We start from the raw sequence: 22,036 nt of genomic DNA, 5'->3' as shown, positions 1-22,036 counted from the left end.
ATATTTTAAGTACAACATCAGAAATTTTTGAGAAAGCTTTTATTAAGAGCCCTTATTAAGTATTTTGAAGATAAAAAGTAAAATCTTTAAATTTGTCAAATACTGAAAAAATTTCTATCTTAACAAAATTTCTTAAATTATCATGAATTCATGATGTGACACAATTGCATTATGATTTGTTTTTGTTTGCTATTTGGACCTCTATAAAAACTTTTTTTTAATCCAGATTTTAAAATGTTTTACTTGTCTTGCTGACAATCAGCCATTTTATCAAACGCAGTCTGTGAAAGATTTTGAGGGTATAGGTAGGCCCCAGCTGCTGTATTACTTCTGTGCTTTACTTTTTCACTGTATCAGGCACCTAGCGTTCAGCAACACAGTTACTAAAACGTTTTTTCAGAGTGGAGAGAAGAGTGTGAAATTTGAATGAAGATATGAATTTTGGAACCTATCTAGACAAAAGGGACATTTTAATGGGGAAAAAAAAAAGGATAAAAGTATTTTGTGGATCTTAAATTAGAACTTGTTTAATGTGTATTTTCATTTTTTTTTTTATTCAGTTACTTTTTTAAGCTAATTAGTTGTATGTCTGAAATTTTTTGAGCAGCTGGGGTTACCACAGCTTTATCTTAGTTTATTTCTTACTTCAGTGACTCTTTTAGAGCTCGGGTCAGGAAGGAAGATGTGTTGTTCACAGAAGTTTATACTTCCAGGATTTTGAACCCCTTATTCTGTATCCTTTAATAGTAGGTTTCAGATTTCATTTTATATCAGGGAAAAACTTTCCTCTATTAACTCATTCATTGAATAGTTCAAAGTTTTGAGTCATTTACTGCAGTTGTTAACTATGTAATTCAGTGTATCATATTCACTCCACTGTTCTTAAAAATGTGGTGGGCTTTACTGCAGAATTCCAAGCAGGTGTTTGTAGTTACTGGAAGGATTATCTGCATCACTCATCTGTTTTCTCAGGCATTTGTTGAGTTGTAGTTTTGTAGGAGATCTGAATAGATCTTGGCTTTATGCATGTTATTTTGTTTGCACTGACTAGCACTGGGTTAGCAGATGTTGACATTTTATTCTATGCTAGCCAAGAAAACATATGATAGATGTGTATTATATGAAGGGAAAAAGTCGCACCAATCTATTGTTTCACTCAGTTTTGTCATGCTAAGCTATGTTTGCTCACAAAATATCATTATTAAAGTCCATTTGCATGCTGATTGTTGAACACTCTAAAAAATTATAAAACTAAACTGTGATAGAAACTTTGGATCAAAGTAAATCCTTCCTCCGTTTTTGTGTGTTTTGTTTTAACATGTTTCTAGTATGCACTTCATTTCTGCCCATAACAGTGTTTTTTGGATAGCTCACCTTTACTCATCTTTTTCTATAAAATTGGAATTTTTAATCTATCCAGTGAGCATAGCAATTGTTATATCAGTTGTGGTTTTGTAGATCCTTTCTTCTTGATATGAAAGCTTAACGTTGCTAAGGAATTTTGTGTAAACATTCATCTAGAGGAACTGAATTACGTATGTTTAGAGCCAAATAGATGTTGCCTTCCAGTACTTGAAGGGAGCTTTTACATGGTCTGATAGTGACAGGACAAGGGGTAATGGCTTTACAGTAAAAGAGAGGAGATTTAGGTTAGACATTAGGAAGAAATTTTTTACTCAGAGGGTGGAACAGGTTGCCGAGAGAAGAATGCCTCATCTCTGGAGGTGCTCAATGACAGATTGAATGGGGTCCTGGGCAGCCTGATCTCCTGGTTAGTAACCCACTACAGCAGTGCTATTATCAGTGAACCAAATGACCTTTAGGGGCCATAAATTCTGTACTAGAACTGTCATTCTGATAACCAAACCCTTTCCAATGTTAAGACTAGACAAAACAACACGTTTTGTATATTTGCTTGCCATTCCACACCTATGTGTGTCTTCATGTCTGAATCCATTCAGTTCTTTCAACTCTCTAGATATTCATAATAGAAGGTTAAATTGGTAAAAGTGAGGGATCTTATACTGAAATTTCAAGCTAAATTATTAAAATACTTGATGTCTTCCCATCAGAATTACAACCTCCATCATATTGTTCATGGAGAATCTTTTTCCTAGACCTCTACAAAACAAAAATAAAGTCATTTCTTTTGTTGGTGCTCTGTTAAAAACCACTGAGCTCTAAAGACAGGTGTTGTGCTGAGGTCTAGTGATAGAATGTAATTAATATTCTTTATTCAAAACATTTGTTCTTCAGTGGGTATGTGGCTCAGAACTACCCCTAAATCCATTAACTTTACACATTTGCTCTGGCTAACTTCTTAATTTTACTTCATTTGTTCCAGGAATGTTTACTTGTGTGTAATAAAAAAATGACATTATGGTTACGTGTAGTACGAGATGCGGGAAATGCCTGTTCTCTGAGAAGTCAACAGTGAAATTCCATTTTGAAGCCTACCCGAAGTTTTTGTCAAGCAATATTCGGTGTCTGTTTATTAGTTTTCAGATGTTCTTTGTGCAGTCTTTCATGCACTGCACCAATTTTGTCCACTTAGCCAAAGCAGTTTATTATTTTGAGGTTAAAATGAAAGTCTATGTTCTTTGGAGGCAGAAAGAATTTGGATTTAGAATTTCTTTAATCCAGTTGTTAACTCCACATCCTATTCTTTCCTATCTAGTAGTGTGACATTTTCCACTCTATGTTTTAACGTCGTTTTTGCTTGCTTTCAAAAAGGTGATGGGATTAAGAAAACAGTGCTGCAAAAAAGTTCTCTGCCAGTTCAGTCACTGATTTTCTTGTAGCTGTGAGGGAGTCCAGTGCATCATTCAGTAACTGCTTTTTGTTTGTTTTTCTCCTTCTACTCTTGACAATTTTAAACTTTTAGGCCTCCAGGGATTCTAAGTGATTTTTTTTTTTTAATATGTAGAAATAATAACAAGTAATTTTCATTCATAAATGGTTAGCTGTGATGGCTCAAGAACTAAATATTGTTCGTGAACTGATTCACAGCACTTGAGAAAAATAAACTGGTGGAAACCACCTAGCACATAGTAAGGACAACTCATGACAAAATCTTTCTTACTGTTTTCAGAGATTCCTTTCTTCTTTGCTAGCTCTGTAATTAAGGAAGTAATAACAATGCCATTTTGGAAATTACAGAATTCTGAATGATTTACTAGAAAAATAGGCTTCTGCTTTGCTGCTTGTTGGGAGATTATAGATGTAAAATTTGGATCTCTGGAAAGTGAGGGCATTGATTTTGCTTTCTCTTGCGAGGACTTGAAGAACTTTGCTTAATGAAAGACAGTTAACACAGATAAAATTGGTCATTTGTTTGAGTTTTGCTCAAGAGACAGACTTTACCAGCCATTTCTAATGTTTCAGCCATGGAAACGCATGATGGTGGATCAATGCACAACATGCATCTGCTCCCTCCAGTCAGTGTCTTCTCGGAGATACAGTCTCACATGTACAAAATTCAGCTGTGAACCGTGCCCAACAGTAAGTGCAAGCAATTCTGGATGCTCTGATTAAGACTGTCTGATGATAAGATCTTCACTGTATATATCAGTATTTGTACAATTTAGGCTACTTACCTTTTGGGCAAAACGAGGTATTAGAAATCACTATTACAGGAAGTGCTAGAACTGCTATAGTGTCATTTCCTGCATTATCTCTGTCTATCTAGGAACTGACAGCTCAGTCAGAATCTTCCTCTTTCAGGACTTTCCTGTGACTATTTCCAAATTGTCTAATAGCTGAACCCAGTAGTAATTTGAAGTGATTATTCCTATTAGTTTCACTGACCTTTTTGAAGTCTGCTGCTGCTTCTGTCGTTAGCAATGAATAAGCTTGGCAAATTGCTCTCATTTGTACTCTGCTGACCAACAGTGTGACTGAAGTGCCTAAGTAGTTTGCTGAATCACATATATATTTTTTTCTTTTAGCGTTAACAATTCAAAATGAGGGAGATCTAAGCAAATTGCAGAGGCTACCTCTGTCTCCCCCTGTCCAAAGAACACAGATCAGCAACTAACTTTCACAGAAAAATGTTTAAATGCCCTCTTGTCTTCTGCCTTTCCATGGAGTGAATGGAGTCCAGTGGGCCCACACAAATCCACAGCCTGTGCAAGCAATGGCCATTGCATCAAAAATACATCTCTGACATAATCATACAGGATTCCTGGCTGATATCTAGAAGAAGAATTCATCAACAGAGTCCTTGCAAAAGGAGGGGACAGAGTTATGGGGAAGTCTGGTAGAAGTTGGAAGGAAAAAGCAGTAAATCAAATTTCCACTATGCCAGCTGCACAAGTAAACAAAACAGAACACAACTATAGGCTCAACCCCTGATATTGATTAATTGTTAGCAGTGTCCCAGCTAGCTTGTCTTACAAATAATTAAATAGGCAGAGGTTATTTGTTGACTTCTATTTCCTACACAAACTAGAAACAGCCAGTCTCTTTTATGGGGCGAAGGCAATTTAGACATACACATATGTGTTCCATTAGTCTGTTGGGTGAGAAAAAAGGCCTTGACTCTGTTTATTTGCATCAAGTGACAAAGGGATGAATCTGGAATACTTAAATGTTGTTCTGGATCCTAATATTGCCACTTGTATTAGATACGATTTTAGTCACACTCCTGAAGAGAAAATAAATGATGAACCTTGGTGCTGAACACCTTTCTTCCTTTCACAAAATGTAACCTGGCAGATAAATGACAAAAGGTATACTAAAATGAATCTGTGACAAGTAACATGTGTGCATGTGTATGTTCCCACACAGACGTGCACAAATAAGAATTCTTCCTTTTCAGTGCTAGCTGTAAAAATTAAAGGTAGGAGAATCAATAAAGTACATGGAAAAAACAGGAGGGAAAACATTCCACTCTTGCCCCTCTTGGTATCTGTATAATTCCCAAACAGCCTTCCTACAACCTGACTCAAAAATTTGGACTAAACAAACAATAAAAATAAAAACAAAAGAGAGCTATTTCCAGTTGGGATTATTAAACACCATGAAATTATGTTTCAGAGATGCGCAGCTACCCAAGGCAGCTTACGGGTCTAGATTGTAGCCATAGTAATGATACTGGAACTTGAAGGATACCAAATTCAAATAAATCAAATTAATAGAATTCATCACTCTAAGGCCAGTGGAATTTACTCGCTCACTTTGAATCCTTTCTGTCTCAGTCACTGATTTTGTAATATACCTAGATTAAAAGCAATTCATCCATAATGGACAAAATCATGGGGTAGAGTATGTACTGTCTCGGGAGCACTTGCTTTCTACTGTCTCTTGAAGCAGTGAAAGTTAGTGCATTGGTCATTGAAATGCAGCCAACTGCAGCATATTCTATTCTTCAGGATGTGTTTTCTGTTTATGGCCTACCATAGGTGCTTACATTTTCAGTAGTAGAGCAAATTTACCAAATTAGATTTCTTCTAGTGGTTTAATATTAACACCCCACTCTCCCCAATTATTTTTTATAATAATACGTATGGATAACATGCATGCCTTCATTTAACCAGGAAGTGTTTGTTGTCTTAAAGAAAATTTAGCTCATCATAAGCAGCTGTTTGTTATGTGTAGCAGCTGGAGACATTTTTGTGGGACACTTCATGTCTTAAGTTAGTTTTTCTGTTGTTTTATTTTTCACTTACCATTATATCTGTTCTATCCTCACCATCAAGTTCTACTTGTTTTTTCCATACTCCTTCTCCCACCACTGTATTTTTCCTTTTTTATGCCATTTTTCAGGCTCCATTATTCCTTTCTTCTTTCCTTCTTTTTCATTTTATGATGGTATCCTCTCCATTACTCTCTTTCTTTTCATTGTTCATAATTTCCATCTTAGCCTTATTCTTCCATTTCCCTGTCCAATGTTCAGTGGTTTTCTAGCCTTCTTAGCTTATGGAGAAAAATGACCTTACGGAGAAACATATTAGCTTATGGGAAAGTTCCTACCCACCACAAATGTGAATTGCATGCCTCTCAGAATATTTTAATGAATTTGTTTCCTCCTACTGTCACTTCTTTTGGTCAGCCTTATCTTGCTACAGTTATAGTCACAGAATATTGAATTTAGTGGACACAAGAGACTTTGTAATTGGAAATAAACTTCTTTCTATATTTATTATAAATCAGTACAAGGATTAATGCCAGCCTTTATAAAACAAAAGCATGCAATTTGTTCGATTGAGCTAGTTTAGACCTACTTAAAAAAAAAAAAAAAAACCCTCAAAAATACTTGCTTACAATTTCTTCAGCTATTGAATTCTTCCTCCATTCTCTCCTCCCTGGAAAACACCTTCTAAAAAAATGCATAGGAGATATGCTTAGGAAAAAAAACAAAACAAAACGAAAAGATAAAAAAGACAACAAAAAGAAACAAACAAAAAAGCCCAAGCAGGGCTTCCCAACCGGGGGGGGGGGGGGGAGGATGGGGGGGGATGGGGGAGGGGGGGGGATGGGGGAGGGGGAGGGGGAGGGAGGAAAGAGAAACAATTCCATGTGAAGTTCTTCGCCTTCTAGAATTACAGAAGGCAGGAAATTTCTGGTTCTTGCTGTGGAAAATGTGTGCCAACTTCATGTGGCATCAGACTGAGAGATGGAAGGTTTCAGTACCTTCGGGTAAGTTCAAAGCACTGTTTCTTTTACTTAAGAGTTGACATAAATGTAGCACAGACTTCTGGTAGCTAAAAGGAAAGCTTATTTTTCTTCTTTTTTTGTTAGTCAGTAAGGTGTTTTTAGTACCTTTTCTTTTATATCCCAGAATGTTTTCTAAAGGAAGTTTTTTGTTGTTGTTTATAGAAGAAAATGAATTCACAGCACAGTGAATTAGAGAAGGACAACCTTGATGTCTAGAAGTTTGAATATTATTAAATAACTTTAACTTGAATAGGAACTCAACAGCTACCTAGCAGAAATCTAAAGCCTCCTTTGAAATGAAATGGATAATTTAAGTTGAAAATGTGAATCTCAAAAAAATTTCCCAGCTTGATAGTTTCTTAAACACAGGAGTTCCTTGTGTGTGATTATGTTATTTCATTGAGGAAGCTCCTCACTCTACCAGCTATTAAATATGCATTTATATGTCTCTTTAAAAGACAATTTGTTTCTTGCTTAGACAAGTTTCTTCTTTAAGTTAATGGAAGTTCCTTCCTTGGTAAGAACTAAAAAAGGTCAGAGTTGGCAGTCTTCGCTGAGCTGTATTCAGTACTTCTATGAGAGTAAATAATTATTTTTAGAAAACTACAGTTTACTGGAGATTGCCATGTTTTATAAGCTTCCTCACAGTGGTATATTACTTGAATATGGTATAGAATATTAATAAAGGAATATCAGGTTATACAGTACCCTGAAAACTTACTGTCCTGTGCTTTAGCAAAAGCTAACAGTTCTTAAATCTTTCCAGCCAAATGAATCACTTCAGGATGGCTGTGATAGTCACTTCTGTAAAATAAATGAGAAAGGGGATTTTATCTGGGAAAGGAGAATCACTGGCTGTCCTCCATTTGATCCCAGAAGATGTTTGGCTGAAGGTGTAAGTAGTGAAATGGGTCCTGTTTCTGTGTTTCCCAATAGCCTTTGTCATGTTTATTGTTCTGTATATAAGTACCATAAGTGTATTAGGGATAGGAAACTCCAGTTCTCTCACCATACCTTGGCTAAACTGAATTTGAACTTACTTTGAAATTCGGAAAACTGTAAGTTTCCTTTATTTTAAAATAAATGCCGCATGTGAAAGTGCACTGCTGGAGAGATGCAGTAATTCCATGAGATTTCATGTGAAGCAGTAAAATCAAGAAAATTATTGTTCTCACGGTATTTTCAGTTCAGTATCCTGAGCAAAGCTGTGTGAATAATTATGCATACTGAGAAACAGTCAAATTGGACTCTTTTTTTTGTTTTTGCTTACGATAATATACATTAAATACCAAGGCATTTTTTCTCAACTCTCTTAAAAGATTAGAGTAAGAAAGTTTTAGTCATGCTCTTGGAAGAGCTCAAGCCTCTGCATTTGCAGTGGTTTGGTATAATGGTGTAATAAAAACCCTACTTGTGCAGTCCAGGAAGGGGTGTTGTACATGGTATTCTATTTTTGCTTAGCTAACATCACTCAGATACTAACTGGTCCCATTTTTTCAGCATGACAGGAAATAGGAAATCTTAAATAAAGCTCATGCCCAAACCTTGCTCAACATACACATCAAGCAAATCGAGAAAGAATTGATGTGTGAAATGCAGAAAGAATAAAACCATTTTGGGAAGTTGCTGCAACATAAACAGAATTTTTGAATAATGCTGGATTATATTGCAGGCATGGTGTTATCACAACATTCAGAATGCCCTAATTGTAAATCATTTTTAACACCAAAATTCCCAAATTGTATTTATTTTCCTCCCTTGTGCAACAATGGAAGCAACAATGAAGCCCCACTACATCATCTGTAAAATTAGTGGGTTTTTCTCTTGTAACAGTAAGTTTAGAGAAAAAAAAAATCAGGAGGGACATTTAACTGTTTTTCTTTGAGAGAAGATTTGAATACACTGTGTTTTGTCACTTTGGTTCCTAGAAGTTGATCTGTATTCATTGTCTTTACTTTAAAAAACTTCTACTGTTAGCTAAATTGAAAACAATATTTTAAAGTACTGAACATGTCAATTATTTCCAATCTTTTATCAACAAATGAAATCACATGTTCAACAACTTTAAGTAGATTAAAATGAGATTGGTTATTACTATAGATTTATATTTTTATATGTTTATAGGAATACAATTCTCTTGCCTAACATGCTGTTTCAAACATAATTTTGTAGACTTTCAGCAGAACAGATGTGTATCAGTAGTCAAAATATTTGTATTTTTGTTGTTTTAGGGGAGAATTGCAAAACTAGGCAATACCTGCTGTGACACATGTAAGTAAATAAGCCAAAAGTCTTGTTTGGAAATTGCAGAGAACTTAAACTGTTGGATAAGGAGAGCTAAGAAATGTAGTCACCCCAGTACCCTCATGGATAATGCTGTCATGTTTTTTTTCTAGAATATTGTTTTGACAGTATTCATAAGCACTTTGAAAGAAACAGATACTCTCTACATTTCAGTATGTACCATTATACACATGTTAATTATGAATGTTATATTTTATTGTTTATCTAAAGAGAAAAGGAACAGTTACAAATATGCAGGTTGACATGTCACATAAACTGAGACTGAGTCAAAAATTTAATAAATAATCAGTGGACTGAAAAATAGATTTAGCAGAATTAGCTGGTGTAAGAAAAGTAATTATAATTGTTTTTTTTAATATTATAATAACAACAACAAAAAAATGTTGGAAACAGATGCTTGTCAAAGGTTTATGCCTACTGAACAACCTGCCTGCATCTTAAATTCTGCCATTAAGGAGTCAGCCCTGCAACTCTTAATTTAATGCATTAAATGGCAGTCAAACTACTAGATAGGGCTTCCTTATATGAGGAAGGGTGGGCTCTTATTTCTGTGGTGGATCTCTGAGTGCTCGCCAGCACTCGTTCTTGTGGGAGACTTCAATTTCCCTGACACATGTTAGAAATATAGCACAGAGGAAGCAGTCCTCTGTGGTTTCTAGAGTGTGTGGAAGATAGCTACCTTACGCAGCTGGTAGGAGAGCCTATCAGGGGTGATGCCCTGCTAGACCTGCTCTTCACTAACAGAGAAGGACTGGTGGGAGATGTGAAGGTTGGGGACTGTCTTGGACAGAGCGACCATGAAATTGCAGAGTTCTCTATTCTTAGCGATGCCAGAAGGGTGACTAGCAAAACTGCTATTTTGACCTTCAGGAGGGTGGACTCTGCTGTTCAGGAAGCTTGTAGCACGGGTCCCTTGGGAGTCACTCCTTAAGGGTAAATGGGTCCAGGAATGCTGGATGCTCCTCAAGATGGAAATCTTAAAGGCACAAGAACAGGCTGTCCCTGAATGCTGTAAGGCGGGCTGTAGGGGAAGAAGACCATTGTGGATGAGCCAAGAACTATTGTTGAGACTCCGGAAGAAGAGAGTCTATGTCCTCTGAAAGAAGGGACAGGGTACGTTAGGACATTACAAGGAAGTTGCTAAGGTACGCAGGGAGGAAGTTAGGAGGGCGAAAGCCCAACTTGAACTCAGATTGGCCACTGCAGTAAAAGAGAATAAGAAATCCGTTTGTAAATATATCAGTGGTAAAGAAGAACTGGGGAGAATTTCCATCCTTTACTTGATGCAATGGGGAACGTGACCACTGAGGATAAGGAGAAGGCTGAGGTCCTCAACGCCTTCTTTGCATCTGCCTTTAATAGGCAGATCAGTTATCATCAGGGCACTTTGTGCCCTGATCTGGAAGCCTGGAATACACACCCAGTGATTCAGGTGGACACAGAACTCCTCCATCTGGACTGTCACAAGTTCATGGGTCCAGACAGGCTCCATCCTAGGGTGCTGAGGGAGCTGGCGGGGATGATTGCAGAGCCATTTCCAGCCATCTACAAGCGTTCCTGCTTATCTGAAGAGGTCCCAGAGGACTGACCCTGCATGTGGCAGGGGGGTTGAAGATTCATGATCCTTGGGGTCCCTTCCAACCCTGGCCATTCTGTGATTCTGTGACTGGAGGCTTGCCAGTGTGACTCCCATCTACAAGAAGGGCCATAAGGAGGATTCCGGAAACTACAGGCCTGTCAGCCTGACCTCGGTACCAGGGAAAGTTATGGAGCAAGCCATCTTGGGAGAGATCACATGACATGTGAGTGGCATCCAGGGGATCAGGCCCAGCCAGCACAGGTTCGTGAAAGGCAGGTCGTGCTTGACCAACATCATCTTCTACGACTGGGTGACCAGCCTGGCAGATGAGGGAAAGGCTGTTGATGTAGTCTGTGTAGACTTCAGCAAAGCCTTTGACATGGTCTCTCACAGTATTCTTCTGGGGAAACTGGCTGCCCATGGTCTGGAAAGGTATACCCTTCTTTGGGTAAGGAACTGACTAGAGGGCTTTGCCCATTGGGTAGTAGGAGTTAAGTCCAGCTGGTGGCCCGTTACAAGTGGTGTCCCCCAGGGGTCGGTACTGGAGCCCATCTTGTTTAATATCTTTATTGATGACCTAGATGAGGGGACTGAGTGTACACTCAGTAAGTTTGCGGATGACATCAAGTTGGGAGGTAGTGTCGATCTGCCTCTGAAGGGAGGCCCTTCAGAGGGATCTAGATAGGCTGGCAAACTGGGCTGAGGTGAATGAGATGACGTTCAACAAGGCCAAGTGCTGGGTCCTGCACTTTGGCCACAAAAAACCCCATGCAGCGCTATAGACCTGGGGCTGAGAGGCTGAGTGGGGATGACTGTGAAAAGGAAAGGGACCTGGTGGTATTTATTGATGGTTGGCTTAACATGAGCTGACAGTGTGCTCAGATGGCCAAGAGGGCCAATGCCATGCTGGCCTGCATTAGCAATAGTGTGGCCAGCAGGAGCAGGGAGGTAATCATCCCCCTGTACTCAGCGCTGGTGAGGCTGCACCTTGAGTACTGTGTTCAGTTTTGGGCCTCTCACTACAGAAAGGACATTGAGGCCCTGGAACGTGTCCAGAGAAAGGCAACAAAACTGGTGAGGGGTCTGGAGCAACTGAGGGAGCTGGGATTGTTCAGTCTGGAGAAGAGGAGGCCCGGGGGGACCTCATTGCACTCTACAACTTCCTGAAGTGAGGTTGTGATGAGAAGGGATTCAACCTTTTCTCACAGGCAACAATCAGGACCTGAGGAAATGGCCGCAAGTTGTACCAGAGGAGGTTTAGATTAGACATAAGGAAGAACTTTTTCTCTCAGAGAGTTGTCAGGTGCTGGAGGAGTGGTCCTCCGCTGCCCTAGGAAGTGGTGGAGTCACCATCCCTGGCAGTGTTCAATAGGTGTCTGGATGAGGAGCTATGAGATATGGTTTAGTGCTTGTGGTAGCAATGGTAGTGGGAGGCTGGTTGGGACTGGATGACCTTGTAGGTCATTTCCAACCTTGCGATTCTCAGTTTTCTCCTTTTTAAATAGTAATAATGATAATAATAATAATGAACACAAATCTTGCAGCTCATAAAGAAAAAAAGACATTATCTTTAATGTCAGAATATCAACATCTTGCCAGTCCTCCATTATCTCTTTTTTTTTGCTCTATTCATGCGCTAATAAATAAAAGATTAGCAGTGTAATAACACTCCTGGTGAAAGAAGTAAACTCTACAGAGTTTGAAGCCATTGCTTGTCTGTATAAACACTGAGTTCTGGCTGTAGAAATAGAAATCAAAATGCTTTTGAGATAGATTATCATTAAATGGCATAAACAGGTAATTTAGTGATGAGAGCATTAGTCTATCAGGCTTCAAGTAAGGAATGCTGAAAATCACCTATTCACAAAAATACCTTAAGATTTAAAAGATGTGTGGGGTGAGTGGGCTTTACTGAGAATTCCTATCACTGTAATTTTGTAGAGAAGAAAGCCTCTTCTGAATGATCATAGCTCAATAAATATGTTTAATTAGTGGTTATAGTAATTTAAAAGCTCTTTGCAATAGTAAAATTAAGTTAAATGAAATATTGCATACCAAAAAAAACCCAACATATTAATAATTGGACAAATAATTTATTCTCTCAAGTTCAAATAATAGTCTAGAATGGTTTGAGCAAAGGTTGTTTAAGGACCAGTTTCTCTTTGTTGGGTATGACTTGGCAGTTTTAGCTAATTAGTGTACCAAGTGCATTCCAGGTTTAAAATACTTAGGAGTGCATAATTGAACAGGCTTATTTTCTCATTACATTCTTGTGTCAAAGGACTTTATTATTTGCAAAGGATATTCCTTGTTTTCCTCTTAAGAAATGAGCTGTATCTCTGCTTTCTACCTCTCTTCTCAGTTGATCCCAATTGAATATGTCTTGTAAGTTACAAGCAGCAGCCTTTGCAAAGGAGAAAGTCTATGAAAAAGTAAATTAAAAAACTGAAGTAATTTGGGAACAAGTCAGTAAGTCAAGATTAAAAAGGCAATGAAACTACTGTTGAGTCTAACAATTATTTTCAGCTGTGCGCACATAAGTGTGTTTCTCCTATGTGGACAAGTTTTATCAAGTGAAGTGATTAAATCATTAAAAGAGAATTTGCAACTCCAGCAGCCCTGGAACTATGGAGGTGTTTTTTTTTGTTGTTGTTGGCTTGTTTTTTGTTTTGCTGCTGCCCACATAATAAACATTGACTTCTGTCTAATTTCTTGTTAGATAGAAGCATAAAATTAAACATGAGAACTTACTAATCATTAACAGTGAAAAGTACTAAAAAAAAACACATGTATTAGATTATTTCATGGCTCATTGAAGACAGTGACAAAATTTCTCTTGACAAAAACTTAGATATTTTCAGAAATAGTTCTGTAATTTTTTTTCCTCTTCACATTGGTTTTCTGCCAAATACACCTCACATGCAAGAACTATGAAGTATTGTAAAATCTAGCAGCCTGAACTAGGCAAGGTTGCTAGAGCTCCATATCCCCAGCTCTAGGCAAGAGTGAGGCTGAACATATATCCTAAGAGGCACATACGCACAAACACATGCACATTCTTAGTACCCTGACAATCATGAGCAAGACCTACAGTCTCATCCTGTTTCCCTCTCTGGTTGATCAGTATGAAGGTCCTGAGTGGCCATAGATACTCACTATCTGGTAACGGTCATCACAGCCCTGCAAACCTAGACTCAGACACTGTGACCTATGGTCTAAGTGCTGATGCTTAAGCCTCCATACCAACCAAATGCACAGACTAGAGAGTCTATCATATCTTAAAAATATCCTAGTGAGTCTTACAGAACCCCAGGCTGTACTTCCTTAGCATACAATAATGAGTCCTACACTCTTGTAGTCAGTGACTCACCTCAGTCTATAATGTGATTTGGAGAATTGCTCCCATTGACTCATCTTAAAGGGCATCATCGCAAATGAATGAAATATCTCTCTTGGGACAGTTCCAGGTGTAGCCAAGCCAGGGTGCTATTTTTTCTCTGGTTGAGTTATTGGGTTTCCCGGATGTGCCATCATTCCTTTACATCAGCTCGCCCAATGTAGTGCTGAACTATCTTTTAAAATTGAGGCACCTAATAGAAGCCACCAGAGAAAAGGCAAATATTAGTTGGTAAGAGAGTTTTAAAACAAAGCAATTGAAAAGAAACATAAGAGAAACCCTGTTCTTCTGTGGAATTTTAGGAATCACTTTTACATCACTGTAGTTCAATACATTCACACAGAAAAAATTGCCAGCCAGCATTGTCAGACACTATTGTTATTTTTTTTTAACTTGATAGGTGTGGAAGAGGAATGTCGACCAGTAAGTACCAGACTGCACTATAAGAACGTCAATGGATGTGTGGGTGAAAAGGAAGTGCCTATTTCTCATTGTGAGGTAAGAAATAAATTCATCTCCCTCTTTTGCCAATGCACACACCTTACCTTGCCCACTTTTTCTCTTACACAAAGGGAACTTTTGGCTCACTTTACAGAGCATCACGGTTTTTTTTTTGTCCTTGCTGATTCACTCAGACAATGAAAACATCTTTGACACTTCCTAAAGTAATTTAGTGACGTTGAATTTTCCTTGTTTGAGCCAGCATGGAAACGAGGAACATAATCTAAGGTACAAAGGTGCAGTTCACAATCCATTGCTTCCAAATGAATGGCTCTGACAAGAGAATTAGAAGAGAATTTCCATCTTTATATTACTGAGGCTGATTTTTAGATTTCTGTCTAAAATTAAGGACACGTATCCTTCTGTAGGCTCTGAATTTGTTTTATAAGAGCAGAAATAGATATTTAGATGCATGATAATGTAAACAGGCATTTAAACTGAAGTGCTATGATTTGACTTCTGTGCTCTGTAAGCTCTGTGGCTTTTCTGTTATCCTGAACACTGGTGGCTGTTGTGTAGTACGTGTCTTGCATGTTACCACAATTGGATTAGAAGATTATTATTATAAGAAATGTTTCTGCCCATCACTCCTTGCAACTTGTAGAGCAACTTCCATTTCATACAGAAGCATAGCATCCCTTCCAGATATTTCTGTCTCTCTGAGACTGGGAACAAAAGAAGCCATTCTCTTCCCTGACTGGTTTGTAGCAGATAAAGATGTTTCATACAAGAACTACATGCGACAAAACTGTGATGTAAAAGGATGGCTGCCAAGAAGTTGGTTTGCATCCAGCCTTTAAGTTTTATCTTTAGCTGATGTCGGCAAAATGAGTCTTCATGTTGCCCATGACTACTTGGAAAAAATGGGAACAGGGCATTATGAAAACACATGGCCAGGTTTTTCACATAGATAACTGGTGAAGGACCTCAATTTGCTGCACAGATCCTAATACAAATGGAAGCTTTAAAAACAGCAGTTACTTTTCATTAAAAACAAAAACAACAAAATGAACAACAACAAAAACAAAACAAACCCTTGCTTTATCTCTTTTCCTGTCCACAACAGATCAGTAGTAATTAAATTTTTAGCCTAGGAAAGTACAGATTTTATTTTGTTTCTGGCCACATATTGAGTAAATACTCATGCTGTAGATTGTAGTTTTTCTAAGTACTTCTCTCATAATGCTATGCATACTTTTTATTAATCTCAGAAATAAGAGTACAGAGACACAAAAAGAAATGGACTCTAATAGAGTTTGATAGAGGTATTTGTTTTTTTCATCATGAAAACATATGTCAAAATCATTGACACCTAAGTACAAATTAGAAAAGTGATAAGATAGGAAGAACAATGGAAAATAGCAACCAGAAAGACAACAGTATATTTACTTAGCATGAAGAGCAGCAAGAAACATGGCTCAGAAGCAGTTGGACTAAGTCATTTTCTGAACGTGGTTCTCATACATACAGATGAGGTAATAATAGAGAAATATTTCTTAACTACCATTTTTTGTTTGCTTAGAGGTCAACTCCCCAATCCTGGAAATCTTTTTTTTTTTTTTTAAATTTTTTTCCCTCCATGACTAGTTCCTTTACCTTTTCTTTGCTGTGCTTATGGTTGTGAGACATTATTCTTTGACTAGCATCCTACACTCTGGAACAAGATACCCATTTCTGAGTTAATGCTTTGCAGCAGGGTGCTGAACATGAGGCAAAGAAATCATGTATGTTTTGAAGGAAGAACCTGGATTCTCATTTCGCTGAGGTCTGGCACTGTTGAACCTTGGTATCTCTTTTTCTGCTTAGGGTAAATGTAGAAGCAATACAAGATATTCCATTCAGACAGAGAAATGGGAAGATACGTGCAGCTGCTGTACAGCCATACAAACAACAACAGTTACCATCCCACTCCACTGTCCCAATGGCACAGTGGTACAGCATTACATCCCTTCTGCCTCTCAATGTGAATGCAGCTTGCGGAAGTGTACAGAGTGAATATTTTGAAGAAGCTCAATGGTTTAATCTTGAGTTTTATGATGAAGAACTTTACAAAGCAAGTCTCATTTCCTCTCTGTAGCCAATCTTATCCAGTAGAATTCTAATTAATTGTATCAACATAGCAAACAATAAAACTTACTAGCACAACAGAATAGTATTTTCTGACTGTTACTGCTGTAGAAGTAATAGACGTTACATTGTTCCTTCATATTCATATAGAAAGTTATTCTCATTAATACAAGAAAATACCACAGTAACTGAAACAGTTGTTCCTACCCGAAGAACGTAACACAAAGCATTTAGCGTTGTCTTTGAAGACGTTACACTTGCTTTCCCCACTTTAGACCTTAGCCACAAATAGTATGTATTTCATTTTTTGCTCTTAATTCTCCCATCCGGTCAGTGAGTACAGTGATTATTGTGCGAGACTTCACAGTAAGGGGGAGATGTTCTTGATACAGAAACAATGTTGATTATGTCTCAGGCAATCAAATATGTCTGCAATACAAATATATTTTTCTCCTTTATCTGAACGCAGAGAAATTATGTGCTAAGTACTTATGTACTGTATGCAAATCCTCAGTACCTGAGAATGGGGCTGAGAGACAGCTCTTAACTATCTACTTCAGTACTTCTACAGACCAGCCTGAAGAAAAAGCTCATCAGTTATCTCCCTTTATTCCAGATACTAGAATTTCATCTGTTGCATTAGCTAAAAAAGTTATTTCAAATGTGAAATTGTCAGGGGCAGGTTTAAGTTATTGCTCCCAGAGAAAAAAAATAACTAGATTTAAATGTCATTTGATCTAGTCACAGAAGAAAAAATATTTTCCAGAGAGTGATTTCTGATGGAATTTAGTGCCAGTGAAGGACCTTTATTGAGAAATACTGACTTAAAAATAAAAGTATAGAAGAGGGAACTGTTCATTTCATTTGCATTTTTGAAAGACAAGAAATATTTCAACTTGTTTTTGAACCAAGCTAACTTCTTTAAAATTAGCTGGGAGGCTGGGGGAGCGTTTTGAAAAAAGCCAAAATATCCACATTTTTGTGATGACATTAGTAAAGCTTGTAAATAGACTGTGGGTTCAAAAGCATAGTTTCTCCAGTTCTACAAGAAGTGTTCTTGAAATAATGGAAAGGTTGTACAGTCCTGAAGGATAAGAGTGCTTCTGAGAAGTCTAGCTGAAATGGTCAGGAAATCAGGTTCAAAATCACAGACCAAAATATGCATCAAAAACATAAAATAACATCCTTGTTAGGAAACTTAGAAAGTGTGGGATGATGAGTGAGCTGGAATAAGAACTGGCTGAGTTGTGATTAGTAGCACAGAGTCTGAGTAGGGGCCTATAACACTGGTGTTCTCCGGAGGGATCATTGCTGGGTCTGGTCTTGTTTGATGTCTTCATTAATGACCTGGATGAAGGGATAGAATCTACCCTCAGCAATTTTGTGGACGATATAAAGCTGTGAGAAGCTGTGCTGTCTTTCAACGAGACCTAGATTGACTGGAGAGTTGGATGGAATGATACCTGATGATGATCAGTAAGAGCAATTGTGGAGTCTTGCACCTGGGGAGGAATAACTGCATGCATCAATACAGGTGGAGAGGAGGTCTGCAGAGAAAGACCTAGGGGTCCTGGTGGACAACAGGATGGCCAGCAGTGTGCCCTTGTCAGTGGTAAAAACAGTGTGGCTGGCATGTTGAGGGAGGTGATCCTCTTCATCTACTCTGGCCTGGCAAGGCCACATGTGGAATATTGTGCCCAGCCCTGGGCATCCCAGTTCAATGAAGATGAGGATCATCTAGAAAGAGTCCAGTGGAAGGCCACAGGGATGATTAAGATCTTGGAGCCTCTCTCTAACGAGGAAAGGCTGAGTCTGGGTCTCTTCAGTCTGGAGAAGAGAAAGCTGAGAGGGGATCTCATAGCTTTTTATAAATACCTTAAGTGTGGGAGTTGGGGACAGATTCTTTTCAGTGGCAAACATCAATAGATAAAGAGCAATGGGCAGAAACTGGAACACAACACATGGAAGAATTTCTTCTCTGTCAGAGTGATGGAGCACTGAAGCAGGCTGCCCAGAGAGACTGTGGGGTCTCTTTGGAGATATACAACACCCATCTGTATGCCTACCTGTGTGACCTGCTGTAGAGAACTTGCTTTAGTAGAGGGGTTGGACTGTACAAGTCCCTTCCAACTCCTACAATTCTGTGAAAAGCACAATAACCCCAGAGAGAAAAAGAACAAACACGTCCTTATTAGCACCATTCTCACTTATTGCAGTAGATCTGTCACCACTTTTCTCCCTTCCATTGTAGCTACCTCTAGACATCGAGCGTCCTGACAGATGTATTTGAGTCCCCCAGGTAATCAGGTGCACAGAATCTCATCTGAAACTGTAAACAAGTAAATGTTGAACATCAGAGCCTGTACAAAGAAGTCCAGAGCAAAGAAGTACATAGATGGTATAAGGCAATACCTTCATCTTCCTCTTGCCGTTACTTTATTTCTGTTAGGACCTTCACCCAGACTGACCTTCTTTAGCTTGCAAAAGCTGAAAGGATTGCAATCGAGAGCTTCATGGATTCAGACAGGTCTTCTAATCAGATAATTATATAAGTCTAGCTTATCGCCATGGGAAGGACACGCAAGGACATCCACAGGATAAAGATGGAGCTACTGTCTTCTGCAACCTCTGAAATATCAGAGGTTAATTTTCATTAACTGCAAAGCGGATAGATAACATTTAATTAAATGTCTGTTCAACAAACAAGTAAACATTCCTGTCTTTATTACTTCTGATTCATTTAACAAGAAGTCTAATGGGTCTAATATTTTAGGGGAGAAATAAACTGAAATAAAAACGTCAACCTTCTAACTAGAGCAATTTTTATTTTTCTCCAAGGAAAGCCAAGAGGTTCGTTGAAAAAAAATATATAGATTCAAACTCAAAGTAGCTGTAACTTCAATACAATGAGAACAACAGAACTGTATTAAAACTTCATGCCCGTTCAAGAATGACCCATAGAACTTCGCTTTTCTTCACCTTTCTCTGCTGCAAGTTTACTTTCATGTCTATGAAAGTAATGTATGTGCCAGTATATGAACTAAAATGGGCATACAGTAATGATAACTCAGTGTTTTTGTCTTGTAGAATAAAATTCTGTGGATTTTTGTATAATCAATACTTATATTTATGACGTCTATCTAATGCCAGTGCATTCCAAGCAAAGCCAAGGCACTGTTGTGCTTGATGTACAATGCTAGAAGAAGCATCTCCCTTGAAAACTCTTTAATAGAAGCAGACAAGTGAGAAAGAGCACAAGGAAGAAAATGTTTTAGCATCTCACTTAATAGACTGAGAAGGCACAGATTTTTGACACTGACCTGCTGACATGAGAAACTAGCTTTTCCAGGCAGCCTATCCCAGAAGAGCTCTTTCTGATAATGGTGCCAGGGATGGCTATGGAACAGATCATATTGATGAGATCACATGGCATGTGCAGGATAACAGGGATCAGGCCCAGCCAGCACGGGTTTGTGAAAAGAAAGTCCTGCTTAACCAGCCTTGGTTTTCTATGATCGAGTGATCTACCTGGTGGATGAGGGAAAGGCTGTTGGTGTAGTCTACCTAGAATTCGGCAAAGCCTTTGACACTGTCTCCCACAGTAGTTTACTGGAAAAGCTGGCAGCCCATGGCTCAGGCAAGTGCACTCTTTGCTGGATAAAGAACCGACTGGAGGGCTGGGCCCAGAAAGTGGTGGTGAATGGAGTTTAATCCATCTGGTGATCAATCATGAGTGGTATTCCCCAGTGGTCAGTACTGGGGCCTGTCTTGTTTAATATCTTTATGGATGACAAGGGAATTGAGTGCACCTTCAGGAAGTTTGCATATGACAAAAAGTTGGGAGGAAATGTTGACCTGCCTGAGGGTAGGAAGGCCTTGAACAAGCTGTATTGCCAGGTTAAGTCCAAAGGAATGAAGTTCAACAGTGCTGGACCAAGTGCTGGGTCCTGCACTCTGGCCACAACAACCTCTTGCAGTGCTACAGGTGTGGGTCAGAGTGACTGGAAGACCGTGTGGAAGAGATGGACCTGGGAGTGTTGATTGGCATTCATCTGAACATGAGGCAGCAGTGTTCCCAGGTAGTCAAAAAGGCCAATTGCATTCTGGATTGTGTTAGAAATACAGGACTAGGGAGGTGATCACCCCTGTACTAAGCTCTGGTAAGGCCACACCCTGTGTACTGTGTTCAGTATTGGGCACCTCATTACAACAAAGACATTGAGCCCCTGGAGTGTACCCAGTGAAGAGCAACGAAGCTGTTGAAGGGCCTGGAGCACAAGTCTTATGAGAAAGGACTGAGGGAACTGGAATTGTTTAGTCTGGAGAAGAGGAGACTCATGGGTGACCTTATTGCTCTCTACAACTACTTGAAAGGAGCTTGTGGTAAAGTGGGAATCAGCCTCTTCTCTCACATAACTAGTGGTAAGACTAGAGGAAATAGCCTCAAATTGTGCCATGGGAGGTTCAGGGTGAATATTAGGAAAAAATTATTTCCTGAAAGAGTGGTCAGGCATTGGAACAGGGCTGTCCAGGGTGGTGGTAGAGTCACCATCCTTTGAAGGCATTCAAGAAACATTTAGATGTGGTACTAAGGGTCATGGTTTAATGGGGAAATATTGGTGGTAGGTGGACAGTCGGACTAGGTGATCTTGGAGGCCTTTTTCAACCTTGGGGATTCTATGATTCTACGAAATAGATTTGGATTCCCTCCTTGCTGTTTACAAGTGCCTTTTGCACAGCCCAGTTTCATTGTACAATTAACACTTACCTGCAAAATCCAGGCTTTGAGGAACATTGTCTTAACTTGCAGATACATCTTGCAAGTCTTGTTTTGAGCTATCTTTGGCTTTTCTCCAGTGTTTCACCTCTCATCACTTTAGAAGACCAGTTTGATTGGTAGACATGCTACAAGATAGATTTACATGGACAGTAAATGGATTTGGGGAGAAGTCTTTATAAAGCTTCTTTATTATTAAAAGCATGTAATCTCTCTGGTAATTTTTACTAACTTCCAAGATCCTCTACAGCAGGTGAAACACAATTTGGTGTATTGGGATTTTTTTTTGCAGTTTTGCACTGTCGATTATCACCATACTCACCTACCACAGGAAACAATGTTATTTAGATATGATTTTCTCTAATGAAAATTATCCTAAAACAACCAACAGAAAGCAAAACTCAAACCCATCTTCATTTTAACCAACTAGATATTGTTTTCAATCATATTGCCTTCTTTGTGTATTATTTATTGTCTGTACTCGATATATTATAAAATATATGTATATATACACATACATATATATAACACATTTTATATTATATAAGTATATATGAAATACATACTTGGAGCACTTTGCCCAAGAGGAGAAGCTGAGGGAGTGTGAGATATTCAGCCTAAAGAAGGCTCTGTGGACACCTGATAACAGCCTTTCATTATGTAAAAGGGGACTGTAGGAAAGAAGGGGATAGAATTTTTAGTCTGTTGTGATAGGATAGGGATAGTCTGTTGTGATAGGATAAGGAGAAATGGT

At 38.6% G+C, this 22,036-nt stretch overlaps 1 protein-coding gene across 8 annotated transcripts in view; it reads left to right on the top strand.

Moving 5' to 3' along the window:
* VWF (von Willebrand factor) overlaps positions 1–19,210 on the top strand; it is a 139,919-nt gene extending 120,709 nt beyond the window's left edge. For 3 of the 8 annotated variants that reach the window (XM_090148114.1, XM_031597117.2, XM_031597118.2), the window contains exons 47-52: positions 3,385–3,501; positions 6,541–6,639; positions 7,424–7,552; positions 8,889–8,928; positions 14,338–14,435; positions 16,245–19,210. In XM_090148114.1, coding sequence (XP_090004240.1) covers positions 3,385–3,501; positions 6,541–6,639; positions 7,424–7,552; positions 8,889–8,928; positions 14,338–14,435; positions 16,245–16,433 — 672 coding nt within the window. In that variant the 3' untranslated portion in view covers positions 16,434–19,210. The remainder of the gene's footprint in view (positions 1–3,384; positions 3,502–6,540; positions 6,640–7,423; positions 7,553–8,888; positions 8,929–14,337; positions 14,436–16,244) is intronic. The other 5 variants (XM_090148124.1, XM_090148133.1, XM_090148119.1 and 2 more) reach the window with 2 other exon arrangements.
* Positions 19,211–22,036: the final 2,826 nt, after the last annotated feature.

The sequence above is a fragment of the Phasianus colchicus genome, chromosome 1 (assembly GCF_987193195.1).
Source record: "Phasianus colchicus chromosome 1, bPhaCol1.hap1.1, whole genome shotgun sequence".
NCBI lineage: Eukaryota > Metazoa > Chordata > Aves > Galliformes > Phasianidae > Phasianus > Phasianus colchicus.
Note: the sequence above shows the minus strand (reverse complement) of the source record. Positions and strands in the feature narration are given on the sequence as shown.